General features: G+C 32.3%; 2 protein-coding genes and 2 long non-coding RNA genes across 15 annotated transcripts in view; 2 read left to right on the top strand and 2 right to left on the bottom strand.

Annotated features, from left to right (window-relative positions):
* immt (inner membrane protein, mitochondrial (mitofilin)) overlaps window positions 1-20,347 on the bottom strand; it is a 905,839-nt gene that overhangs the window by 840,545 nt on the left and 44,947 nt on the right. The window lies entirely within an intron of this gene.
* On the top strand, window positions 2,372-4,210 carry LOC147840802 (uncharacterized). The gene is made up of 2 exons (XR_015507353.1): window positions 2,372-3,133; window positions 3,214-4,210. It is a non-coding gene; the product is annotated as an uncharacterized LOC147840802 (long non-coding RNA).
* Window positions 5,253-5,996, bottom strand: spink2.3 (serine peptidase inhibitor, Kazal type 2, tandem duplicate 3). Its single transcript, XM_087281380.1, has 4 exons — window positions 5,916-5,996; window positions 5,722-5,756; window positions 5,528-5,637; window positions 5,253-5,438 (listed from the first exon to the last, which is right to left on the bottom strand). The coding sequence occupies exons 1-4, from the start codon at window positions 5,950-5,952 to the stop codon at window positions 5,390-5,392; spliced, it is 231 nt and encodes a 76-aa protein (XP_087137506.1). The 5' UTR covers window positions 5,953-5,996; the 3' UTR covers window positions 5,253-5,389.
* Window positions 13,024-17,045, top strand: LOC101882685 (uncharacterized). Of its 12 annotated transcripts, none has more exons than XR_015507290.1 (9): window positions 13,024-13,281; window positions 13,607-13,666; window positions 14,453-14,604; window positions 15,018-15,741; window positions 15,885-16,069; window positions 16,164-16,261; window positions 16,338-16,397; window positions 16,489-16,663; window positions 16,751-17,045. It is a non-coding gene; the product is annotated as an uncharacterized LOC101882685 (long non-coding RNA). The 12 variants fall into 12 exon arrangements; XR_015507293.1 differs by having other exon boundaries at window positions 16,154-16,261; window positions 16,341-16,397; XR_015507286.1 differs by having other exon boundaries at window positions 13,279-13,319; window positions 16,154-16,261.

Raw genomic sequence — 20,347 nt, 5'->3', positions numbered from 1 at the left:
AGACACAATTACAAAATATTCCATTCTTTAAAACATTAATAATGCTTATAGCATTTAAGGAAAATGTGTGAAAATTACATTAAGCAATAAAATCAACACATTAAAAATAAATAAATTACACAAAGCACTAGAACATACATGTACATTAATAATTTAAATGTCTGAATTGCATATTGTTGGAAAAATAAATATTTGTAACTATTAGCCGACTCAGAAACAACCCAACTTTAAAATATTACTAGTTCTGGTGTCAAATGCTCAACAAGGTCTGAATTCACATGTTCAAATGCAATTCATCTTTATTTCTATTGCACTTTTACAATGTAGATCAATGATGTCAAAGCAGCTTAACATAGAAGTTCTTGTAAATTGAAGCTGCTTCAGTCCAGTTTTCAGAATTGAAGCAGTAAATGTCACTGCTGAAAGTCCAAACACTGAAGAGCAAATCCACCGATCCACCAATTGTAGCCAAGTGATCCAGTGGCATGGAACAAACTTCACCAACTGACGAAAGTGTAGAATAAAATCCCTTGAGAGATACCAGGCTCAGTTGGGCACGACCAGTTCTCCTCTAGCCAAACTTGTGCAAGGCCGCAGTCTAGGCACCAGAGGCTTGAAAGTTCACCAGCGGGTGGTCAGGCTGGCCCATTGGATCAATGCGGAAACTCATTGATCACGTGTGTCTTTTAGGATTCACTCCTCCATGACCACCACAGCATCTGGTCAGGATTTGGCCCAGTCCAGGATTATGAAGAACTCTGGATAAGGACAAACAGACTAACATAAGCATAGAAGAAGCTTGTTTAAAAAAAATAAATCATATACTGGTTAATTATTTTGAAGCATGGCAGCTAGGTTGGGGTAGTTTTCAGCTGGTACTGAGCAACTGGCTCCTGCTCATAACCTGCTCACTACCATGTTTAAAAGAGAACTAACCAGAATGTCCTGTTTATTTTTTTCCCTAACAAGGTTTTACAAAAACATTGTAGCATTTGTGATGGGTTGATTCACTGCAGGACAGATTAGACTATTTGTTTTATGTATTCCTAATAAACTAAAACTGACTGAATACTGATAAAACTATTGAGAGTGTCTCACCTAATCCAAGTTCTCAGTTAGCTGGTGAAAGAAGGATAACTCACTGTTGTTCATGGTTGTCATTCTCTTCACTACTTCTCCTGCTATCTTCTGGCTCACTCTGGTTGTTGCTGTGCATTTTGTTTCATCCTCTGGAATTATTTATACAAAAAATTGTATTATTTTATTTATTACAAAATATTTAGGCAACATGAAATGGGGAAAAAGACATTTAATACATAGACAAATGCATGTATCCCAATACTAATTATTGTATTTTGAAATGTCTGACCCATGACAGACCTCAATCTGCTCAAAAATATTATAAACAAAGATGAAAAAAAACCTACTAAATGGTTTAATAAAAAAGGGAAAACAATTTTTTTATTTAGCTAGCAACTAAACATGTGACACATTTTGTATTAAAAGTAACGTTAATATATTGAGAAACAAATAGATGTACAGTACTTACTGTTGTATGAGGTCCAGTTTGCACAGGCAGGCTCCCAGTATTCTATATTGAGACCATAAAAAAGCCAAAAATACAGATAAGAATACCATGCTACAATCCACAACCTCCACACAACTTTTTTTTTTATTTGTTTACCTTGGTTGCTTACTGGTCTTGCTTATTTTTTAAGCATAAGGCTGTGCTGATCAAGATGTTCCTCTGAAATGCTGTTTGTTTCTTTAGACAAAACCTGCTGCTGTGCCAGTGCCATATCTAAACAGAAAAAAATATAATGGTAACAATTATGTTAAACCAAATGTCAAGAGTTGTGATAAAAAAATAATTAGCAAACAATAAATAGCAAAAAGGTGGTTATTAGCATAATGCATAGAGGTAAAATTGGTTTTATATTAGCAGATTCAGACTTCCCCCTGAATAATTTAATTTAATAAAAGTATTATTTGCAAACTCTAAATAGCGAAATCATTTTAGCAGCTAATGACTATCAAAGTACAACATGCTCACGGTCAAATAAACAGTGTTAATGTTGATTTCAAGTCATACTGGCATGCTAATTCTGATCGAATATTCAAAGTAACATGGTAAACAGTATAGAGTCTTCTAAATGAACGAATGTGCGAATATAAAACCAACTTTACCTCTATGCATATTGTAACGTTATAGATTTACGTTAACGTTCTTATAGGTTACGTCGCGATGTTATTTTCTCAAGCTAACGTTATAAGTTACTCTAAACCAGAGAAAAATAAGTTCACAACATCTAATATATATAGTATAAATCAATATAAGTTAAACGTTGCACGTTAAAATGAGTTTGAGTCCAATTCAGTATAAACTTAGCTCAGTTTAGCTAACAGTTAACATTACCATTTTAAGATCGCTTCAGCCAATGTTGCCGAGCAAACAAATGCTAATAGAGGTGCTCAAATCAATGTCGAGTGTTGTCAGCACAGACAGACGCGCTTTTACCTGGATTATTTGTTGGTCTTTCATTCATATTCTTCTGGGGGAAAACACTCTCTGCCGGACCGTTGTCTCGTGCTAAGTGTCCTCCAAAACTGTCTGCATACCTCTGGTTCCCTCCTAAACCAAAACCCGCTGCAACACCGGTTCCTATGTAAATAAATAAAAAGATATGACGAGAACAATGGCTAATAGTCATAAACAGTCTTATTTAAAGTAATAGTAGTGTTAATGTAATAAATTAAATAAAGGTAACATCTTAATAGATGATATATTTCTCAAATGGGTGAAATAACGCCAAGCCAGAGAAAATAATAATAGCCAACTTTATACTTTACTTTGTTCTATTCTCGTCCACAAAACATTCTGTAAAATGAAACACTGCCTCAGCTTACCAGAGTAAAGTTTGTTAAATCCAGTATGTTCTTCAGGCACACTAATAAATTGTCCTCCAGAATTGCTCCAGGGTCCTCAGGCAAAATGTGGTGCAGAGTAGTCGAATCGCCGCAAGGTGGCGTTGAAGCAGTTGTGGAAAATACAGTATAATACACGAATTTTTACAAATACAGTACATCGCTGTATATGTTGTTCGACGTCACACTAAATTCCCATAATGCAACGGTAAATACAGTTATTTACCGTAAAAGGAATTTGCAGTATTACACTGGGTGAAATACAGTAAATAACTGTGTAATTTACAGAAATGTCTAACAGTGTGGACTGGGCCAAATCCTGACCAGATGCTGTGGTGGTCATGGAGGAGTGAATCCTAAAAGACACACGTGATCAATGAGTTTCCGCATTGATCCAATGGGCCAGCCTGACCACCCGCTGGTGAACTTTCAAGCCTCTGGTGCCTAGACTGCGGCCTTGCACAAGTTTGGCTAGAGGAGAACTGGTCGTGCCCAACTGAGCCTGGTATCTCTCAAGGGATTTTATTCTACACTTTCGTCAGTTGGTGAAGTTTGTTCCATGCCACTGTCGCCACTGGATCGCTTGGCTACGATTGGTGGATCGGTGGATTTGCTTTTCAGTGTTTGGACTTTCAGCAGTGACATTTACTGCTTCAATTCTGAAAACTGGACTGAAGCAGCTTCAATTTACAAGAACTTCTATGTTAAGCTGCTTTGATATCATTGATCTACATTGTAAAAGTGCAATAGAAATAAAGATGAATTGCATTTGAACATGTGAATTCAGACCTTGTTGAGCATTTGACACCAGAATTAGTAATATTTTAAAGTTGGGTTGTTTCTGAGTCGGCTAATAGTTACAAATATTTATTTTTCCAACAATATGCAATTCAGACATTTAAATTATTAATGTACATGTATGTTCTAGTGCTTTGTGTAATTTATTTATTTTTAATCTGTTGATTTTAATGCTTAATGTAATTTTCACACATTTTCCTTAAATGCTTTAAGCATTATTAATGTTTTAAAGAATGGCATATTTTGTAATTGTGTCTGGTTTAATGTCAGTAGTACTTAGTACAATTGGGTTTTTTTTTCTCAACAATATGCAGGTCAGACACTTAAATTAGTTTTGTACATGTATGTTAATGTGCTTTGTCATTTTCAATGTTTTTTTTTCTTAAAATAGAATATTTTGAATGATTGAAATGTAATGTTTTTACACATTTTTAAGCTTGTTTTAAGCATCTCCAATGTTTTAAATAAAGAGTGTTTATTTTGTTAATATTTTGTAATTGTGTCTTTTTTAGGTCTATAGTATTAAAATAATATTAATAAAATTATATTATAAAATATTTAGGACAAAATTAAAAGGTTTACAGTAGCTAACTGTTAACTTAGGTTTTTACAGTAGTTAACCATTTTCAGACACTACAGTAACATGCTGTAAACGGATTTACAGTTGTATACTGTAAATCTAAAATACAGTAACTTACTGGCAACAGTGTTGCCAGTAAGTTACTGTAAAAACCCTTTGAAATGTCTAACAGTGTGTGTCACTGAAAAACAACTTGCTATTTAGCTACTTAATTTATAATATACCCTTCTTGCTGTATAAGCTGTTTATTTTAACATTAGTTTAACATTTTACACTGTTGAACATACACATTTATATTTATATCAAATGTTAAAGAAAAATACAGGATTGTTTACTCATAGATGTAATAGACCAAAATTCGTATTTTACTATATTTCTTATATTTCTATATATAGGGATTTATGTTTATATATAAACAAGTAGCTTCTCTCGCATGAATGACGTTCACTCTATTCTTTCAAACAACTTTGTAAAAAAAAGTGAAACTGTTCCACAAACATTTAATTTAACTACACTAAGGGCTTTATAGACATATCCTCTTTATTTGATCAAGACAACATTTTATTGGTAACATTTTACAATAAGGTTTCTTAGATAATGCATTTACTAACATGAACTAATCATGAACAACACATGTACAGCATTATTAATCATAATTTAACCTTTACTAATGCATTATTAACATTCAAGTCCATGCTTGTTGACATTAGTTTATGCACCATGAGTTAACTTGAACTAACAATGAACAACTGTATTTTCATTAACTAATGTTAACTAACATGAACAAATACAGTAGTAAATGTATTGGTTATGGTTTGTTCATGTTAGTAAATGCATTAATTAACATTAACTAATGAACCTTATTGTAAAGTGTGACCATTTTATTAGAACTCATAGTTTAATTTTTCCAGAGGCTCCACTATCAGAATTCAAATAACAAAACACTGACTTGTATATCAAGAGTTTATTTAAAGATTTGAATATTTTAAAAAGGAACAAATTCTTCATTTTGTGACGAACACCCAGTAAAAAGCAACACTTAGTTCCAGCCTTCACGTCATCCCAAATAAGCTGAGTGGATCTGGTTCAACATTCACCCTTTTTGGAGATTAATATGATGTTGAGCTTTTCCTTACTGCAACAAAAATGCCAGTTTAAAGAGAACATTAAAACAAGCAGATAAACCAAACATTGCAAACTTGAATTACATGTAGGTTTCCTTACAAAATATTCCCACACAGCACGCATTCATTTCCATATGTATTCCCATCTGTACCACACACAGGCCTATAATCCATGGTGCAGGCGGGCAGGTGGTATTTACCGCAGTTTGGCTGTAAATAAATGCACATACAAATAGCTGGTTAAAGATGAATAAAAAAAAGATAGAGAGCATAAGGATATATTGCTCAACTTACCACTGAAGGACAATCATCAGCTGCTGTTGCCATGGCTGTTTATAACAACATAGATGCAAAAAAACAAGTATTAAAGTGTTTTCTACACAACTATTAGTAATGACTAAACATAAAAACATTATTTTGATACAAAACATGCTGGAAACATCCAAATTTGATGTTCCTTAATTGTCAAAAATAGTTTCCAAACTCACCAGCCAAAGAAAGTAGAAGAACAATCTGCGCCAGCATAGTTGTTTGTTTACAGCGACGTGTTGACAAACTAATTAATCACTTTCAGAGGTGGTGAGTTCCTTTTATTGAACTTTATTTCCCACCCACTGAGCGGAGTTGTGTAATATTCAGTTCTTGTGAAAAACTGTTCCAATGGGTGGAGTTATGTGAATGTTCACAAATTTGAGAATATAAATATATATATATATATATATATATATATATATATATATATATATATATATATATATATATATATATATATATATATATTTCTTATATTTAAAGGATTTAAATCCTTTAAAATTAGTTGTTGTTTACTTTATCCAAACTTTTACAAAAATGACTGATGTATGAAATGTATCTAATTATGTTCAAATAAATCTTTTTAGATGTTCGCTGGTGTTACAATGCATTTTTTCAGTTTCTGTTTTAACCACTCTTGAACTTAAGTTGAGAACTATTGAATGTTGTGACAGGCCACCGTGAACATTAAGCTAAATAATTTGACATGGTTTTATAAAAGCAAGAATTTAATGTACAAAGGCTTTGTCTTAATGTCTGCCTGCATTGAACAAATGAGCTCCTGTGTATTAAAATCAAAATGGGTGAAACAAGAAAACAACAAGAAGAACAAAAGTACACTTTTGAATTTTCAGACACGGCGAGTGTTTTTTCTCTTAACCATTTGTAAAGTTTATTTATAAACTAATTTCGAGAGGATCACGTGCTTATGATTGCTTGCAGCCGGCCCTGTCATGATACGTTGAAAGACGATACAAAAAGGTTGGATCCAAGTGCATTTAATGAATAAATAATTGTGTAGACAACAGAAAAACAACAGGACATCCAAAAAATCAAAGTATCAAAAAAAAGATACTAACAAAGTATCAAAACAAGAAACTAAGGCAAGGTACGAGAACACAGCACATGAACAACATACCATACAAAAACAAACGACTCTGTAACAACAAACGGGTGCAGGGTGAATAATTTGTCCAAACAATCAATAGGTGACAGGATTCAGCTGCATGTGTGATCAGTGGAAGTGAAACCTGGTGTATGTATAGCGGAATGTAGGGATTTGTAGTTCTTGACTAAATTGTAGTTCACCAGCAGTACTTGATTGTGGTGAACATGACAAGCCCTGCATTATTCAATTAATTATTACACAATAAATGATTACACAATAAATACCCTAAGTTCCATATAACAGCCATCTTCGTTTTGAAGAGTGCCCCCTTCCACCCCTACTCCTCCTTTCCTAGATGGGTGGCATGCTGGCCCTGTGGTTAGCACTGTTGCCTCACAGCAAGAAAATCACTGATTCTAGACCTTAACAAGCCAGCCAACGTTTCTGTGCAGAGTTTACCCATTCTCTCCATGCTCACGTGGGGTTCCCCTGAGTTTCCCGGTTACCTCCCACCATCCAAAAACATACAACTTAGGTTAATTGACTAATTCAAATCGGCACCATAGACATGCTCTCTTAAGAGCAATCACTATCTGTTCATTAACTACTACAGCAGGGGAGTTCTCGAGATCTACCTGAGCTTAAACTCCCCTCTCGCCTTGCAAACGGGAGGGAGCCCTGGGCTCAAGGATCTTATGAGCTCAGGGCTCTCTCCCGGGACAACATGCCAAACAAGCTTTATAATCAATTATCAGCGAAGTGTGAAGTCTTGAAAAAAATGTTTTGATTTAGCTTTGTTTTCTGTTTGTTCATTGTGCATGTACTGTATTGTCAATCTCAATTCAAGTAAAAGAATCAAGATGACACTTATGATATTGGTGAAATTAATGTGTCAGTTTGTCATTCTACAAAACATTCCATTTGTCTTTCCCTACAAATAACAGAAATATTTTACAAATTATTTATATTTCATATTGTGACAAAATGTTACTTGAACAATGACACCTTTTGAGTCATGAATGTGGCAATATTTGTTGTTTAATTACTTTTGTAAAATTTCAAACACCATAAAACTGCTTGTCCCCACACCCATATACTGAAGGAAAGTGCTTTAACTTGAGGGAAACAAAAAAAGAGATTTTTACTGTCATTCAAAATACAACTTATGTATTCATAACAATCATTGTGAATGATATAAAAAGTAATAGTAGTCTCCTGGAGTGCTACCTATTAACAAAAAAATTGATTTAGAAGCATACACTATATATAACAAAGCTTGACATTTTTATTTTCATTTCCTGCTGCTTTTGACATCCCTGGTGTGATCTCCTTTATTGGGAACTGTAAAAATGATAAATGAATATAAATGGATTAATACTTCACTATAAAAGTCTGAAAAATGGTGAAAAACCAGCAGCTGTTGTTGCCAGAACTTAACCATCAAATATCCGCTAACACTAATTTTCTAAATGTTAAGGTAAACTACCGTATTTCTGTAATTTATAGTATTATACATCAGTGTTTTGAAGTATGAAAGTCTACACATCATACATTTATTTATTAAAAAACAATAATGTCAACAAAAACGCATAAAAACAAGTGCCATGCTGGAAATTCTGGGGATGTCAGTTTACAATTATTACCCACACTTATCAGGGAAACATGCTTTACATTTTTTTCTGTAACAGGGTTTTTTACAGTTAAAATTGCAGTCATTTTTATAGTGTATATCATGATCACCAACATGTGGTTTGATACCTCACAGCAGATATTCTGTAAAAAATGCATTTTTTTTTCCTGAAAATTGTCACTAGTGTTATTTTTCTTATGGGTAACCCCACTGAGCGTCATTATGGTGCTTCATTTTGTCACTGGTGTTACTGTGTTTTTAAGTCTTATATGCTGTTAGGAATGTTTTTATACATTATGGAGAGATTTTGAGTTTTAGTTTGGCCATAACATTTTCTGTTTCAGCTAGCAAAATGATTTTTGGTGACATATTTATTAAACATGTTAAACATATTTTTGGGTTAAATGCTTTGAAAAAAGAAACAAATTAAAAAAAAACATATAATTATTATTAAATAATTAAATAATAATAATAATTAATTATATTATTATTTTAAATTCATGAAATTTTGCATTCTTGATGAAACATTATATATATATATATATATATATATATATATATATATATATATATATATATATATATATATATATATATATATATATTATGGTAGGGTAGGTTATCTTTGTTGTCTTGTTTTAATTGATTGATGTTGTTTAAGTTTAAATGTTGGAAAAAGAAAGGGATTGTAGACATTTTGCCATATCAAAAGAGAACATTTATGTAGAATGACTCTTCCATGTGCTGATGAATAACACATAGATAACACTACATATAGCCTATAATAAGCCTATACAATTTTTCATTAAATAAACAGTTTAAAAAAAGGGAATAAACTATCATATATTTGACAACCTTTAAATTACAGATTATCATATACATTACAGCCTTTATTATTTCAAGGTCTTGCCCACTATATGTTAAAAAAAATGACAAGAAAAATCATACCAAGGAGCACTGAAAAAATATCTTTGAACACAATTAGCTATGTTTAATTCTTTTTAAGATACTGCAGAATAAACAGTTTGAGACTGATTCAGCATTCATAAGCAAGAAGTAATGTGCTAATTCCATTGTGCTCGTAGCTGATTAGAAAAACACTGTTCTGAAAATATGTATATACTCTAAACAAATCATTATTTTATGCATGTAATACAAACAATTGCACATCTAAATCAAGTGTATTTTCTCAATGCTTAAATGAACATTTCCTTGCAGTAAAGCAAAATGTTGATTCAGTGATGTTCTTTTAATTAGTTGTCTTGAAACAAACACACATTCACAGACACACACACATATCTACACTTTATAATTATGAATTTAATCAATAACAGCAAACATTAAAAGAGAAACAATCATAATGAATTCAGTTAAACAAAAACAATTAAAACGTCAGATTTACAAATAATGAAATGATATATCCTATGAATAAAATATACAAAAATGTAATAATACATTTCAATAATAACTGCTAATAATTTTAAAATAATAGTAAAAAGTATAAACAAATATAATTTAACTAAATTTAAGTTAACATAACACAACGTATTATAGGGCGATGCAGTGGGTCGCACATTCGCTTCACAGTGAGAAAGTTGCTGGTTCGAGCCTCAGCTGCATCAGTTTGCATTTCCGTGTGGAGTTTGCATGTTCTCCCCATGTTCGTGTGGGTTTCCTCAGGGTGCTCTGGTTTCCTCCACAAGTTCAAAGAAATGTTGTACTGGTGAATTAGGTATGCTAAAATTGACCATAGTGTATGGGTGTGTATGTGAATGAGTGTGTATGTTTTTTTCCCAGTGATGGGTTGCAGCTGGAAGGGCCTCTGCTGCGTAAAACATAAGCTGAAAAAGTTAGCAGTTTACTCCCATGTGGCGACACTTGTTTAATAAAGGGACTAAGCTGACAAGAAAATAAATGAATGAATAATATAATATATGAACAAAATATAATTTCTCTCTTGAAGCAGCACTAACAGCCATGGAATTACCACAGTAGACAAAATGTTTCATAAACACTGGCCAGTATTGTTAACAAAACTCCTGCTGACTTTTCTTACATATTTCAGCTTCTACACTCTGGTATTTGGTTTGCAGTCCCTATATGAAGAAAGAAAATTAGAATACTTTTATATCTGCAGCAGTAGAATAACTAAATAAAAATGGTAATAGATGAGTGAGACCACACTCTCTGCAAGCTATATCAGTTTGTTCCTGGGTGTATGTGTGTGTAGGTTTTTATCATGATTGTCTTGTTTTTAGATTTATACATTTTGTATTTTGGTTGAGTGTTGATGAACATGTGGAATCAATTTTAGTGATAGACTGTTGAATTTCCTCTACTTAACTTATATTTGTAAAATAAATGTATGTTAATTAGGACACCTTGACCTTGAAATAGTGATCTTAAAGGCCAGTCAAAAAAAATAAAAAAAATAAAAAAAGAGGAAGTGCCTTGCCCGTTGTTTTTATCACTGTTGTCAGTTTATCAGTCATGATGATTATCAAAGTTTGTTTCATAATTTGTTGAATTACATTTACACACTATTATGCAAGTGACAACAGTAGACGTTTAGTAATGTTTTGCTCAAGAACATGATGACCTTGTGAGTGGAAAATATATTTAATCCCCTTCTTCTACAACTGCATTTTTGGCCTAAATTTAGAATGGTCATTTGCTATTTTAATTTTAGGTGCCATATGGCATTGATTCAATAAGTTAAATTGTTTTCTGATATCAGGTTAAAAATGACCCAGAAATGGATTTATATCTTATTTATTGCCCCTTAAAGTAGCCATAGAACCAGAAGCTCCTTAATGTCCATATTTGGAATGATTGTGAATATTAATGAGCTCTGCTGATGTACTCTGAAAAAAAAAGTGCAAAATAATCTTCATTTACTTCACTAATATTTTATTTGTCAAAAAAATGTTTTGCATATAAATGTAAAAAATAAATAAATAAAATAAAGTGTTGTAGTGGTTTGTTAAAGAAAGGAGTAAATAAGCCTAATAAAACCACAAGAGAGAATTGCCTATTTTTCTCCAGACAGCAGTGTTTTGAGTAAAAATTCAGGCAAAATTATAATTAAACTCAGTAAAAGATACAGAGATTTATTGTGATCTTTTTGAAGCTGTAATGTAAATGTAAACACTACCAGGAATTAATACCAACCACCTGCATGAACAGGTGACATTTAATAAAATGTGTTTTTTCCATTCTTTCACTTTAGGAAAATTGCAATCAGAGCTCAGTGATAAGTCACAATGCTTAAAAGTGTGTTAAACACAAGACTCAGCAGTATACATATGTTTGTTATAAATATATCTGGCAAATTTCACAATCAATAAACACAAGTTACAATTACACAACCTCACAACTCTTCGGGATGGCGCTGAATAAGTGTATAATCTGTATATCCAACACATTCTCACTCCCAACTCGTCATATACTGACGCTTGGTCAGGAACCCTCGGCGTAAGTTATTGACGCACAGGGTACCCCTTTAGCGTCATATTTAGACGTGCAGGGATTCCCTATAGAATATAGGTGCGTTCGACATGAAGCTCAGCTGCAGCCGGTGATCAACGAGATTAGTCGAGCGCAGGCGGGGGCGGAGTTGAAAACGGAGCGGTCAAGACGGACAGCTGGACACTTCGGGACTCAAAGTTGCTGCAGTCATGATGACCGATCACATGGCGTCATCATATTTTTTTGTTATTTTTATTTATAACAACAAAACATTTACAAATAAAACAGAACACAGTCTCTACAAACTGTAGTTCCTTTTTAAACAATAAGAGAGAATTATGAATTAAATATATAACAAATGCATGAGAGAAATAAGAGGAAATGAGAGGTTAATATAAACATAAAAACGAACAGGTCTATTAAATACAAAACAATAAGCATAAATTCTAGGAGTTAAACATCAATCTTTGGGCTAATACTTCTTGTTTGAATATGCTAAAAAAGGGTTTACATATATGTACATTTATAGATAGAAGACTTATTTAGGTTATTCACTAAAATATACACTAAATATATCATTTAAATCGTTCATGAATGCAGTAAATAGTCTGTATAAAAAGTTAAAATTAAAAATAAACCTGTGCAAACAAGCTAACCTTTATAACCAGACTATTTAACAAAACATGATTACTGCAGTAAAATATTTGTAGTCTTTTAATAAGCAAGATGTGTACAGGATAGAGAGGGTGTGAAAAGTGAATTGTTTGTTTTGAAACTTTTGAATCGGAATTTATCCAATTATAAACCCGAAATACACGTGTTTGTTGTCATGCGGTGAACTCGGCCAATCGTGTAATATCGGTGTCGTCATCAAAGCTCCTGCAGTCGCTCTTCAGAAGCTGCACGGTTTGAGTCTGCCGTCTGATCTCGGAGCGCTGTCGCGGTACTTTGATGCCACATGTGACAGTCACGTGGCATCGGCGCAGCATCAATCCGGACAAGATTTCTAACCAGAATGCACCGCTTTAAGACAGATTTCGATCGATCTGCGCAGCGCTGCATGAAGTCGAACGCACCTTATGTATGTGAGCCTGAGGCGTCATAGGGAGACGCTGGAGGCTCGTATAATTACCAAAAGATGTCAACGCACTTTTTAAAACCTGATTTACGCCTATTATCGCAGTTTTCTTATTTTAAAAATATGTAATTTTTATTTTGTTCATGAAAAGCGTCTGTAAACTGGGTCGAAACTACTGTATGAATAAACTTCGGTCCACGTGACATCCCTTCGCGGTGAGTTTAACGCCGCTCTGCTATTGGTCAAACTGCATCAGCAGTGAGTTCTCAGATGAGTTCAACTGTCAACATGAAATAGTATGTTAATGCTGCATAATGTATTTTTATTGGAGATTAGTTGGTGTTTATAAATATGTTATCATTTACTTTATATTTAATGAGTGAAATTATATTCGGTTGCCCAGTTTAGGATATCTATGCCTAATAAAACTTTGATTCATTCATATTATTTATTGTTTTTTTTACTTTAAAAAATATTACATTTCAAGTAATAAAATGTTTAAAAATGTTTTTGGCTGATCTTTTTCATTTGTAATTATTCATTGAAGTTGGGGTCATTGTATGTGGCGATCTATTTTTTACAGTCTATGCTCGCTATCCCAAGGTTCATTGCGATCCCAAGGTTCACTGCGGTTTTCCACAAGGTAAGTAAAAAGTAAACAAATAAAGACGATTGGTTGATAAAGCATGTACTGTAAACTAGCGACGTTATCTAATTACATCAAGTTCATTTATTAAAAACATATTTTTCTCAAATATAACGTTGGTCATGCATAGCTCAGAACAATATATACATTTTAAGATGAGGAAAAGTGTTACCAGATTGTTGTTTTCCACAATAGAATTCGTGCAAAATCTATATATAATATGCAATATGCAACTCTAATAATACAAATGTATTCGTAATTGTTTCAATATTAAAGAACATCAAGTGTTTCCAAAGGTTTATTGTAAAAACAATTATTTTCCATGCCTTTAAAGGAAAAAAGGCAGAACTTTTGCCCGTCTGAGCACATTTTTAATTTTTAATTTAATTTTATTTTTATTTTAATCTACCACACACACACACACACACACACACACACACACACATATATATATATATATATATATATATATATATATATATATATATATATATATTTATATATATATATATATATATATATATATATATATATATATATATATATATATATATATATATATATATACAGGTGTAAATTATAAGGTGTTCACTGTTCAGATATGAATATTTTTTCTTTGCTCTTTTCAGGTTCTTTAGATTTCTTTAAAAATCCAATTTTGTTTTCTAATAAGCAAAAAGTAAAGTCACTTTACCCATGTCTATATTGTTAAATTGCACTTGTCTCTCTCTCTTTCTCTGTTAACACATTTATATTTGTTTGATTAATTCTTGTGTCTTTCAGCCTGTTTCTGCCTATCACCATGAGTGAGTCCTTGATACTCAGATTTATCATCAAGATCTTAATTATAAGCTTAAGTGTTGATGACAACTTGATGATCTGCAGGAAGCACCACCATGTAAAGAAGGCCAAGACCACTCTGGAATCAGTCAAGGGTTAGTGAAGTTTTTCATTCCATGTATATGAAATATCTACATTGTTTAGGCATATGTGATTGTATGAGATAAAATGCATTTATTCTTTCACTACTATTGTAGTAACAGAAAGAGACATATTAGTTTTACTATTACTATTGTTTATGAAAAACATTAAAAAACTACAGCATAAGCTCACAAAATATTGTGGCATAACTGTTTAAAACTATTTGTTCTGGGTGTTGATAGTGGCCAACCATTTTTTTTTTTCAGAAAGTATTTTGTTTTGTCTGATTTTATGACACCTTATAGGCCATCAACTGTCCACATTGGGGTTTAGGAAATTAGAACTGCTTATGCTGCTTGTCAACTAGTCTTAGGATAAGTTGGAAATGTTATAAATGTACATTTTTTGTTGTTTTTATCTGGTACAGCTCATAGGAACTCCAATCTTCCCAACTGTGAGGGAGCCTTGCTCCAGTGACTGTCAGTGTGTACTTCATTGTTTCCATTAGTCTCTGTATCTGTAGACCTAGGTGACAGTGGACTAGAGTCAAATTTTGTTTTTATTTAAACTAAGGCATACTGATGGCCTTTTTTTCTCTCAGATTTGGTCATGCAAGTATTAATATATCCTAAAATATTTTTATATTCTTTTCATTGGTGGAAAAGATGTTGGTATAATTATTTTTAATGGACTGCTAAGATCTCAGCAGACATTTTTCTGAGATATTCTTCAGTGGGAGTCTGTGCAATACAAGGTGGATAGTATTTGCAAGGAAGAGCCCTTCATCTGTCTTGCTTCCACACTAGATATACTGCCAATTTAAGTAGATATGAACCATAAGCATAACCATTCCAAGAATGCACAAGGTACTTTAAACTGTATGTATTAATTAAACAATGTATAAATTAACAAGAAAACAGCTCTTTGATGTTCACCTAGTAAAATTAGATTAGAAGATATAAACTGTTATGCACTTGTTCTGTACTGTTTCATTCCTTTTTCAAACACTGGCATTTTTGAAGGTTTATTTACAGCTAAGGATTAAGGATTGACAGGAAGATTTGTGGACTACATCAACTAATGACACTACCTCCAAAGAGTTGCAAAAAGCTGTCCAAAGTTTCAGCACCATCTTTAAGCCTATGATTTTAGTATGTTTCATGCCTAAGCACATGAGTTTAAATCTGAGATAGATGAACTATATGATAATCTTAAACTGATCTACAGGTAAATCCCAAAACTTATTGGTTTACTTATTTGTTTGTTTGTTTGTTTTTTTGTATATGTTAACCAGGTGAAATGGAGTGAGGCATACCAGGATATGCCTGGTTTTACTCTTGGGAAGGAGGTTGAACAGTGCAATATTTCTTCTATAGGATTGCAGTGACCAGACATGCTACTGTAACTCTCATGGTCATGTGCTGGAATTAGCAGATATTCAACAATTTGGCCATCTCGCCGACCTATTGATATCAGAAGGTAACGATATCCAGTAGAATTTGTTTTAGTTGTTCTGTAACCTATTTAAATAGTATTGTGATTTTTGATTGCTTATCAATGTAGACCGCAACAGTTCTGCAAAGCAAGTTGCAAAACAGAATCCATGAAACTGGCAGTGACCGGAAACCAATTGGAAGACTTTGGTCTGTGATGTAGAGGAGTGGGCAGAGGGTGAGGAAATTCTTATTAATATTACATGTAGTCATGAAAAATTGTAAGTGTTACTATTACTGTCATTTTTTTTCAGTAGCAGAAGCAAAGACAACAAAAAACAGAAGTGATATGGATGTCTTCGTCATATTGCATGGTATGTACACTTGACTTCTGTCAGTGTTGATTCTTTAAAAGTTGACGTATAATCCTTGTTATACAACTTTCCTTTTATGAATATATTTCAGACTCTGCTGACCCAGCAACAAAGAGGAGGGTGTTCAACATCATCCTGCTAGTCAGGCTTCTTCAGGAGAAGCAGTGGATTCTTGTGGCAGAGATGGCCAACCACTATAAATACCTTTCAACTTATCCTGGTTCCTTCAAAGAACTTTCCTGCTTGTTTGCTTCTGAAATGTACTGGTATGTATTTGGCACAGACATAAGCATAAGGTTACCCAGTCCAAAGGATATTAATATATTTTTATGTTGTTGCGTTCTTATTTTAAGATTCGACATGTGGCCTAAACGAAGAGGGGTTAAAAGGTCTATGGATCATCATTCTCAGAAAGCAACAAAATAACTGAGAAATAAACAACAATACGATGGTGCAAGCTAGAGACCTGCAGGGTACCTGCAAGTTTTGGCTGGAGCAGAGAACATAGATTTTTTAAATGAAGCTCCAGCTGATGAGTATGACATTGACTGTGGATTTTCTTTTACTGTAATCCAGAAGAGGATGACCTTAACCCTGAATCTAAAGCATGTAATAAAATCTGTAAAAAATAAAATAAAATTTTCATCATCTATAACCAAATTGTTGTCTCTTTTTAAAATACATAGATATGTACGGTATGTAAGCATTCCTCTAAAATCAATCAGTGTTGTAAATTAAGAGCATTATTGTATGCCCAACTGCTTACAACATATAACGATTTAAGGAACTCTATATTAAAATAAAATTATTACATTAAATGACATTAAGAGCTTTTAAAATATTAATTTTATGATACATTTTATGATAAATTAAATTTTTGCATATACTTGGCCAAAAAATGTACATTATTATGGTCAACTGCTCAGATACCTCCAGTCAATATGTGGAGTCAGGCAACCAGACTTCTACCACTGGAAAAAATAACCTATGATTTACATCAAAGATCTGATGGATCTATTTGGTCCTCATGGATTTTTCTAAAAAAAAAAAAAAAATTGATCTTTTATTTTTGTCTTTACTTTGAAACATTTGTATTCATTTGTTAGAATGTCTAACAAAAAACTGCTGTACTTGTTGTGAGATAACAGTGCCACTGTTGTTATGCTGAAAATAAAAATTAACTTTGTATAATGTTTTATTGAATGCAAGATAAAAAATAAAATATTTTCCAAGAGATGGATTGCGGCTGGAAGAGCATCTTCTGCATAAAAACATGCTGGAAAAGTTGGCGGTTCATAGAGCTGTGGCGACCCCTGGTTAATAAAGGGACTAAGCCAAAAAGTAAAATAAAATATGTATTTTTTGTAGACATAGAACTTCACAGTAACTTATAAGTACAGCACAGAACTATTTTACTTCAAGTTTAGATAATTTAAAGGTTTGCATTTTTATTTTGTTGGTTAATGGCTATGTATTTTTAATCATTTGGAGGTTTGAACTATTCACAGCATTTAAAAGGATATCTTCGTCATTGTTACCACGTTTCTCACTATTTTCATGATTCTTACAATGCAGCAAATCTTACAATCATTTGATCATAAAGAAAAGATCATCCATTGTCTTCAAAACATACTGTTACACAAACAGTTGAAGATTTAGAAAGTAAAAATAATCAGATAAAGAGTGGTTTTCAAACAAATACATGTCTTTAAAAAGGTTATATTTATAAACATTTACATATTTTAAAAGAGCTTTTATCCAAATTTCAAATAAAGTGAAAACAATTAAACATCACATGATATACATTAATGAAACACACTTACAGAATTACATCCACACATATTATTCTGAACTCATAATATTTGTGATGAACCTAGATCAGTATTGCTAATAACTTGTGATTAAAGAGGATACTACTGTTTAGCTTATTTTTACAGCTTTTTAAAAATTTTTTTTTTTTACCACAACTGTACATGTGACAATACAATTTCTTATCCATGTTGAATATAATACATCTACATAGGTTAACTGCCCTTTTACTCAAAGGGGATGAGTAGAGCCCTGTAGAAAAGGAAAAAGTATTCACATTTCAAACGAGAAATGAGTGAGAGAACATCAGCAAGACTATTACCTATGCTATGTTCAATAAATAATGTTGGATATAATAGTCTGGTATATACTGATCAAGTCAATAAAAGCTGTTTTAAAAAAAAATATTCATTGTAAAATAACAAATTTATGCCTGGCTTTCATATATGTCATAAATATATGCACAATGACCTTATTCAGATAGTCTTTAGTTCATAAAAAATTGTATTTGTTCCATTTTATTACAAAAAGGCTTTAAACTACATTACCCACAATCGCTGTATAGATAAGACGGGAAAGACATGGCGCTACAAATTGTAGTTCATTGAAAGGTGTAGGTAGGGTTAAGTTTAGGGTTACGATCTTGGTTAATCGGTAACTATTTGAAACACAGCGATAACTCATTGATAAAGGACACTGTTAGTAAAGTGTCAAAGTTAGCAATACATAGTTAGCAACACGAAGGATCTTTTAATTTGGCTTTGAAGTTATAGTCCAATCACAACGTCGCAATCTACGTCACACTTTGTCTCTATTTGGTAATCTTCCGGCTGAAGGTAGATTAATATAACCTTATAATATAACCTAAATATCAAAATGTGTATTAATATTACATGTTATTTATTGTCTTATTAAAAATACAAATGTATATTTAACGTGAGATTCCTTTGTGGGGGTAACCTGATGTGCAAAATAATCATAGTAAAACCAGATCATATGCAGTATACTAAATTTGAAACGAATATTAAAATAATAAAAAAGCTTCATGTTTGAAAACATTTCCAGCATTTCCTGTAACTAAACCATGCATCCTGTAGGTATACAAATATAAATATGTCAAACTTAGATGACAAATATAGTGCCCATTAAATAGTATAAATAGTAGTTCATTGTAAATGAGTATGCAAATAAACACAATACATTTTTAATGAAACATTTATCATTTATTTATAATGCCACAAAAAAAAAAAATCACGCAAACATGCAAAAACCAAAAACATATATTTTATAACAGTTTTTAATGCAATAATATATTACCATACATGTATAAATGATTAAAAACAATTATAATTGAAGGAAATGTATATTTTTTATTATTATTATTATATTTATTTTGTGATATTTATTCATGTCATACATCTGGTATGTCAAGCTCAAGTAAAACTGCACTGCAATAAATCTTTTCAAATGATGCCTTTGGAAATGCATTATAATAAACAGCTTTCACAACAACAAGAAGTCAAGTTCATGACAAATGCAAATTATGTTTATAATAACAACTTTCTGAACTTAAACATCAAAAGTAGAATAAGTTCAAAACATATTCAAGTATTTACTGAAGAATAGCAAAAACTATTTTTACAAAACACTGAGAACCAAAGTGTGCTTGGTGAGTCCAGGTGTTTATGCTGACTAGACTGTCATATTGCAATCCGGTTAGCATGAGGAGACTTGGGCGTAAAGTGTCAGGAATTCCTGGAGGGCTCCCATGTGTTATTCCAGGTTTTGCCACTGTAAAGTATTAGAAGTGCACAATATCATTACTGAACAAAGAATTAGTTTTAGGTTTCATTTAGAAAGTTCAGTGATATTTATTTATATATGTAAAGTGTCATTAAACCTGGCACTCTTGAATTAACTGTATAATAGGTTAAACATTTCCAGCATGTTTCCATGTATTCCAAGCAGATCTGTCAGTTCTACAAACTTAGAGATCAGGATAGTGACTGCACTTCTCATTATGAACACCCTTATCCTTCTCATACATTTTTATCACCACTGATGTCCACTGCTGTAGTTTTCATTGAAGGGAATGCTGACACAAATTCCAGCATACTTTTTTAAATAGCAGAATATGGGTA

Source organism: Danio rerio, chromosome 14, assembly GCF_052040795.2.
Source record: "Danio rerio strain M-AB ecotype USA chromosome 14, GRCz13ab, whole genome shotgun sequence".
Lineage (NCBI taxonomy): Eukaryota > Metazoa > Chordata > Actinopteri > Cypriniformes > Danionidae > Danio > Danio rerio.
Note: the sequence above shows the minus strand (reverse complement) of the source record. Positions and strands in the feature narration are given on the sequence as shown.